Source organism: Schistocerca piceifrons, chromosome X (genome assembly GCF_021461385.2).
Source record: "Schistocerca piceifrons isolate TAMUIC-IGC-003096 chromosome X, iqSchPice1.1, whole genome shotgun sequence".
In the NCBI taxonomy this organism is placed as follows: Eukaryota; Metazoa; Arthropoda; class Insecta; order Orthoptera; family Acrididae; genus Schistocerca; species Schistocerca piceifrons.
The window spans coordinates 972,273,316-972,281,800 of record NC_060149.1 but is presented as its reverse complement, the minus strand read 5'-3'; the positions used below and the strand labels follow the sequence as shown (position 1 = coordinate 972,281,800).

The 8,485-nt window shown below is 36.7% G+C and overlaps 1 protein-coding gene across 1 annotated transcript in view; it reads left to right on the top strand.

The window, feature by feature from the left end:
• Positions 1-1,143: 1,143 nt before the first annotated feature.
• The window catches only part of LOC124722826 (sex-regulated protein janus-A-like), a 31,346-nt gene continuing 24,004 nt past the window's right edge, over positions 1,144-8,485 (top strand). The window contains exon 1 of the mRNA XM_047247949.1: positions 1,144-1,729. Within this exon, the coding sequence (XP_047103905.1) occupies positions 1,698-1,729 (32 nt within the window). The 5' untranslated portion in view covers positions 1,144-1,697. The remainder of the gene's footprint in view (positions 1,730-8,485) is intronic.

The window sequence follows — 8,485 nt, the reverse complement described above, 5'->3', positions numbered from 1 at the left end:
TATTAGTGTAAGATCTACGGTCTCTATTGGATTGGATTGGCTTTGTCAATAATGATTTTTCATTCTGTCATCAAATGCCCCCACTTTCGAAGTCAGTACTTTAATCTAAAAAGCCATGGATTCATGTCAGCAAATAACAACTCTGCTGTTTCCTTCACATTTTAAATTAATCAAATAAACTGGCTTGTTCTAGTGCGTAGTTCTGTTGCTTTGTTGTCTTTGGTTGTCGGCATTATTAAAATCCGCTCAAGATTCAAGATTCAAGATTCTTTATTAGCCATTGATCATGCAAGATGAAATAGGCTTCGTCAGTACATAAAATAATATTAATATTCCAGACACTATATATAAGGCATAGATATAATTAGCATATGAGTAACTTACAAATAACATAAACCTTAAGCAGGTGACTACAATGCTTAATACATATTCTTGTTTCAGATACATACAAAGGTACCAAAAATGAGTTACATTGTAGTAGCAAACACAGTAGTTACGTAACACATCATAACACTGGCAAATAAAGTAGTTACCTAACACAGTTGAAATACAAAGGTATTAGATATGAAATATTTTGTAACAGTATACATAGTAGTTAATTAAGTTAATTATGCAATTACAGGTTTATCTCTGTGCTACTCAGATCATAATATTCTTGCATAGAATAAAATGGATTGTCAGATAACCAATTGTACAAATTTTGTTTAAGAATTTTTGTGGGCATGTCCCGAGCAGATTGCGGTAGTTTGTTGAATATTTTTAAGGTATTCGCTTTGTGTGAGTTACTACTTTTTGTTAGTCTGTGTCTTGGTATATCATAATCTGCCTTCCTTCTAGTGTTGTAGTTATGAATTTCTTCCCTGACAACACCTTCCATACCATTGTTTTTAATGTGTAACACACAGATATAAATATACAAGTTTACAATGGTCAACAGTCTTAGCCTTATAAAGAGAGGACGACAGTGCTCCGTGGGACCGACTTTACACATTATGCGCAGCATTCTTTTCTGCATCAACAAAATTTTGTTACTGTGAGAGCTGTGCCCCCATATGAGAAGGCCATATGTAATATGTGACTGGAAGAGTCCACAGTACATTGTTCTCAGAAAGTTCATGCTAATCATGTCCCTAAGTTTCCAAAGGAGATAGGAGACTCTTGAAAGCTTTTTGCAAACCTGATTTACGTGTTCTTCCCAATTAAGTTTGGAATCAATATGCATTCCTAATAGTTTTACAGTTTTGTTTTCTATGGTTTTGGGTAACCCTAAGAGAAGCTGTTGTGTTTTCTCTGAGTTACACAGTAATTTATTGGATGTGAACCAGTGGATGGCTGATTTGAGTGATTCCTGTGTGTTATTAAAATACAATCTCTGAAAAGCAGTTTGTTTGGAGGCGTACGAAATACAGTGCTGTGTTTATCTAGGTTTGTTATTTTGAGTATGCGTATGGTGTCCATTGTCATGTAATCGTATCGGGTTAAGAAGTTATTTGTGTGTTCGAAGTTTGGTTGCGCGTTGCGCGATTACTTGCTAGTTGCAAGCAGTTATTTTTATCGGTGTACTGCTACAAATTATTCGATTGTTGTAAAAGACGTCTCCAGGGCTATTACGAGTCATAACATCTCAAAATTGATGAAAATACGTCCTAAAATAATCTCCCTTCGTTGTCGCATACCATTATTGTATATACTGTCTGATGTTTTGGAGCATTAGTAACATCCAGTACTGGTATGTAATTTCACTGATAAAATAAAACCATTACCGTCGCACCCCTCCAGTTCTGTAGGACTACGGTTTTGTTGAATACAGATTTTTTAGTATTGAACTGTATTAATCATCCCTTTTATGTGTAATCATGCTTATTTCTAGACCTCGGTATATTTATTTTATTATGCATTGTATCGCAGTCATGTTTTACGTGAAGTTTCATTGCTCACATCGAAATAATTGTGACGCATTGGCATTATTTCACCTAAACCAAGTATGTAAAGATCTGTACTTACGAATACCGGTACATGAAATGTGTAGATATTGTAATTGGAATTGTGAATAAGTTTTGTTTTAATTGTAGCGTAACCATGACTGTGTAGCTAATATCTAAACCCCAGAAAGCACCAAGCTGGTATTCTGAAGGGGGTGTGGAATCTGAGAAACAACCAGTATTCAAGAATATTGCTATCAAAAAGATGTTTTTGGGAGTTAATTTGACAAACTTAACCATGATAGCCTCATGATACTTATTCAAGAAACTGGACTAAGCAATAAATGCTTGTGTGTGAAAAAATAAACGTGTTTGGAGTCCAGTGAACAACATGAGCCATAGGTAGTCTATATGAACTGTGATGTCATATGGCATCTATGATATTTTGTTTGTTTCAGTGAAATATTTTGAGTGTGTGTTTTGATCATAATATGAAGTTTATTTTTTGTGGCTGGTAGCTTAGACTGTATTGTTTGCTAGGTGTACTTTAAGTCTAGGCCTACTGGAGATGGTGTTCGACTGGGGGAATGCTTGTGGCATACAAGATGTATATATGTGTTCATTTACATTGACAGGCTGATCTGTAGACTAGTGTAAACATATATCTAGGATAGGTTGGGTTGGTAGGTCATTCCACAGATACATTTAAGGTAGGTCATTCCATAGATACATTTAAGTACCTATGTGAGGCTCCATTTTCGAATTGTGGTCTGGTATTTTCAAGTTTTTAATATATTTGAAGGACTAATAGAAAGAACATCATGGGCCCAAAACTACCTTTTCTCACAGAGATCCTGTTAGTCTCTAGCATTTTATTTCGCTAATGTTTTCGTATTATTAGTTATGTGAGCAGTTGATCAGTTCTGTGTCTTATATCTCCACCACGTTAAGGGTGTTGTCGTTCATAAGCTTGGTATCACATTTTTAACTAATCCTGTTGTTGGCATTTCAAAGATTGATTTGGACACAACAGTTCATAACCAGTTCTTTGTCTTGCCTTTCTCCAACCAGTCAGTTATAGAGAGGTCTGTGGTTTAACATGAACTCTAAAAACAGTGCAGTTTTTATATTAACAGATTGTTGCCAGAGGTTAAAGAGTGATAAATGACAGAAGAAAGGGGTTGTGACATTTTGAAAACTTAAAGTAAGTGCAATTTTAGGGTATGCCTTCTTGGTCACTGTCCACGTTCTCAGACTAACGTGTAAAAATCTTTTTATGTACCGTGATATCATGTCTTAGAGTTGAAGTTTGTTGTCTAGATAACAATAGGGGGAACAATCTTACACGTGAGGTGACATCAGTGCAAGAATCCAAATATTAAACAATGAAGTTATTAAGGAATTGTTTTATAAAGAAACAGTATGGCTGGTCACTACTGATAGTCAAGGAAGCAAGATCCCAGGAGGCCCTACTGCTGATCAACACTTTTAAAAGTGAAACACTAATCTTATTTTTCAGAACTATTCATTCTTGTCCTCACATCCTGTCTGTCTGTGTGAGGTAGGAACTAAGTTAAGGGGCCATTGGAAGTGTTCTATTCCACCTGTCTCCTTTGACCCATGAGATAATGGTGTTGTGTGTGTGTTTTTGAATTGGTTTGTGTTTGTTGAGTTTAACATGTGATATTGGGTTCATTATCACTATGGTAACATGGGTTTATTTGAGTCTGGGTAGCCAGTGCTGCAATGTGGATTTGGAAATCTTCATTTTTCAGTGATGGTTATTTATGTGTGTGGCATTTTGTTAGGTTTGATTAGTTTTGTGTGTGTGTGTGTGTGTGTGTGTGTGTGTGTGTGTGTGTGTGTGTGTACGTGTACGTACGTACTGGTAGCGGCGGTCAACCTAGGTGATTTTGTTGCATGCTTTTGTTGGTAATAAACTTTTATTTTTGTTTTAATCTGTAGTAATTCTGATGTTCTGTCTGTTTTACATTTATCGTACTTTGGTTGGTTTTAATTGATCTGGTGTATATACAAGTTTTTGCGTTTTCAAGTTGTTGAAGGTTTTGGTTTTTGTGGTGTTTTTTGAGTTATGTTGGTGTGTGAAGTTTACATTGTTTTCATTATTATTATTATTGCTGGTAGGTATTGAGAGCTGCATTTGAGCTACATAGGTCAAGGGAAATGTCTGATTCCACTCTTCGGGTTGTAGCTATTGGTTCCTTGGTATCTGGGCTTCCTTTCAGCTGTATAGGTCGAGGAAAACATCTGATCCTGCTTTTCGTGGCACTTATGCAGTCTAGGGAGTACATGCGCTGATCACGAGAAAAGTACCTATTTTTGAAGGAAACACGTATTTCTGAAGATATAAGCATATATATGCGCTGAATACCAAAAATTTTTTTATTTCAAAACTTGAGTGTTACAGTCATATCTGACGCGCTCTTCACCAAAAAAGTACTTATTTTTCAGTTGGATGCAAAAAAAAAAAAAATCAGTTAACTGTCTCAAATTTTGTTTTTGGATCAAAAATGACATATTGCATATGTATGCACGGAATTTAATTTTTTTTTTCCTCTCTCTCTCTCTTCAAGAAAGGTGGAATTAATAACAAAATTGTGGAATGGATTTTCCCAAAACATTGACGCCAGAGAAATTCCGCCAGGTAGTTATTCAGCATAGCACGGTGAGTTCTGAAAGGCCTTATAGGATTTTTTTCTTTAGCTTTTTGCCAGACTGACTTCATGTGATTTGTGGTTGCGTTTGTAAAGGGATCGAGAAAATAAAGCGAATGATTAACAGCCAGATTATTGTAGCCCAAGTTACCTATGGTGTTGTAAGTTGCCACAAATCAGAAACTGCTGTGGTTCCAGTAGCAAAACATACTGTTGCAAAATTGGCAGCAAATGGGTAGCATCACGTTGTGGCACAGCAACCATAAAGCTTTGCTTTGTCTCAACGTCATAACCACCAAAGACCCATTGCTCTCGCACCTATGACTTCGATGGTGCTGACGAAGCAGCTCTCGTCTATTTCAACAGTATGGCCAGGGCCGCCCAAAACTATTGGCTCAATTAAGAAATATTCGTGGCAGATATCTCTACAAAATTGGCACCAATCGACCACAGTGTGCTCAGTGCCAATTTTGAGCTCCCTCATTAAAAACTTTTGCCTATTGAGTTCGAAAACCCACATGTAAGACAGTTGCAAAATTTTAGAAATGTCTAAATGACTGCCAGCAAAAAATGACATTTTCCTGATTGAACATTTCTTTCTACAGTCCCTGCCAATGGAGCAGCTCCAAATTTCGCCATCTTTCCCTGTAGTTTTCTCCAGCTTCATCTCGTTGTATCCAACACAATACCCATTTTCACACACCATATCGTTCTTCATAAGATCTTGTTGCCTAGCCCATTGTATTGAGCTTCGGGTGTTCTCCATAACATGGTATAAATCTTCCATTACAAAGTCGCTCAAATCTGGAAAATTTCTCGCCATTTTGGCACACGCAGTAATATACGATACTTCAAAACGGACAGCCTCAACAGAAAAATATAGGTTGTTGGGCGCACTGATTTCAGAAAAAAATTGATATTTGCTGGATGAATTCCCGAATGTTTAATGGGTTTAAAGACATTTTTTAAAAAATTTTATTCTCAACATTTAGAAACAGTGGCTATTTTTTGCTTTTACAGGCATCTGTTTTTCTTTTTTTTCTTTTCCTTTTTTTTTTTTTTAAATTATTCAGTACTGAGTTGAAGAATCATTAACTGGACTATAAATTAAAAACCATGATAACCATGCTGAATGTATTCCTTAATATAGGCCCTACTTTTAATGGCTCAAACTTGTTGATTGCAAGCTAAAAAAGCGTATTCTTTAAACTATTTAATTGGATAGATAAAAATTCTACTCATCAAGCAGCGGCGGAACACATACATAAAAGACAGCTGTAATTGGCAAGCTTTTGGAGCCAGTGGCTCCTTCTTCAGGCAGAAGGGTGGAAGGGGAAGTAATCGAGTGAAGGAGAAAGACTGGAGAGGTCTAGGAAAAGGGGTAGATATTGGTTAAGTCACCCAGAACCGCGGGTCAGAGGAGACTTACCGTACGGGATGAGAAGGAAAGACATTACTTACGGTAAGTCTCCTCTGACCCGCTGTTCTGGGTGACTTTCCCGATATCTACCAATTTTCCTAGACCTCTCCAGTTCTCTTCCTTCACCCCTCTTCCGTCTTTTATGTGCGAGTTCTGCTGCCACTTGGTGAGTAGATTTTTTATCAATCCTAATTGTATTTTTCCAAAGTAAGAGTAATTTCTCAGCCCTAATATTTATTGTGCTATTACACTATACAGTATAACTACTTCTTATAGTGAGAAGCTTACACAAAATGTACACTATTTTAAAAAATTGATTTTTTGAATTTTTTCATTCTTTGACCTACAATATCTTCGTAAGGAGAGCAGATAAAAGTCTGAAAATTACACACTTAATGGATCTTCATGATATCAAACTTAAATTGGAAGTAACAAACAGAAAATATTGTGGGGAAGGCTAACCAAAGACTGCAATTTATTGGCAGTACTAAGGAGATTGCCTACACTACGCTTGTCCGTCCTCTTTTAGAATTCTGTTGCGCGGTGTGGGATCCTTGCCACATAGGACTGACAGAAGTACATTGAAAAAGTTCAAAGAAGGGCAGCACATTTTGTATTATTGCGAAATATGAGAGAGAGTGTCACAGAAATGATAATGGATTTGGGCTGGACATCATTAAAAGGAAGGCATTTTTTGTTGCAACAGAATCTTCTCATAAAATTCCAATCACCAACTTTCTCCTCTGAATGTGAAAATATTTTGTTGACACTGACCTACATAGGGAGAAACGATCACCACAATAGAATAAGGGAAATCAGAGCTCGAATGGAAAGATATAGGTGTTCCTTCTTTCTGCGCTCTATACGAGATTGGAATAATAGAGAACTGCGAAGGTGGTTCGATGAACCCTCTGCTAGGCACTTAAATGTGATTTGCAGAGTATCCATGTAGATGTAGACAAGCCTGTACAAATCTGTGTGTTGTCATCCCCCTTCCACCAACATCTGTTCACTCACACTTAGTTAATAATGGGCCCTTGAAGTGTGCAGTTGAGCAATGGAGTCTCAAAATAACGAGAATAGTTTTTCTAAGTGTTGGTTACTAACCTTGAAAACTCAATAGTGTGTCATTTAATTGCCAAAGTCAGGATAAATTTCTGAAGGGCAAAAGCAAACCTTGGCAGTTGATGAATGTATAGTTCTTGCTCTTGCTGACTTTTCTGAAAACTATTCCTTTGTTGTTCAAGTGAAATACAAGGGCGCCACTGGGTAAACAAACAGGCCACAGTTTGTCCATTTGTGTTCTGTTATAAAGATCCAGATAGACTAGAGTCATAGTTTTTGTGTTGCAAATGATTACTTTGAGCACAAAGCTACAGCAGTGCATGCTTTTCACCTGCAGTTAACAAACTACGTAAAACAGCACGACAGTTCCATAAACAAACTGATGAACTTCTCTGATGGTGCTGCAAGCCAATATAAAAGCAAACAAATATTAATATCTCCTTTCTCAAAGAAAAAAAGACTGTTGGCTCGGTGCAGAATAGCACTTTTTTGCATCATGTCCTGGGAAGAATGAGTGTGATGGCATAAAGGGTACAACAAAGCGAGCTGTCACAAAAGCTAGTCTGCAACGGACCTATGAGAACCAAATCTGGACACGTCAAGAAATGTTCAAATTCTGTAAAGAACAGGTAAAAGGGATTACGGATGTTTCATTAAATGTGAGGAAATATCAGAACTCTATGCCAATGTCTTGGAGGAAAGATTCAAAACTTGTCAGAAGATTAAAGGCACCCGATCTTTTCATTGTTTTATACCTCAGTCATACAACTTGCTCAACTGTAAGTTCACATCGACATCCTCTGATAGTGAATGTCATCACTGTGGAAAACTTGTACCACTGACACTTCAAAGTAAGGACATAGTGGCTTGTGTCTATGATGAACAGTGGTGGATTGCCAAAGTTGGTAACATTGCTCGTCAAAACCAAGATATGGATGTTACATTTTACCAGCACCAAGAACCCCATTTAAAAAATTTTAAAAGGATCAACACGAGAGGCCCGTTAAAAATGCATTAAAGGAGTTGTCTTCTCCCCTGGAATTTATGACTGTGACTAGGCGAACATTTAACTCTGTGCCCAACATGAGTGAAGAAATATCTCTGTTGTTCAATAAACAACGTAGCAAAAACAAACAAGTTGAGAACGGGATAATGTAATGAATTGTCTCATTTTTTAAAGAGTTATCCTAGATATTTTTAAATTATGTAATTTATACACTGTTTCCATCAGCCCAGATATTGCAAACAGTAAGAAACATATTTTTTACTCATATTTGAAATTTTTTTTGTCCATGGAATCTCAAGGTTGAAATTTATACAGAAGTTTGATATCATAAAGGTCTATTAAATGTGTAATTTTCAGATTTATATCTGGTCCATTAACAAAGATTTGCAGACCAAAG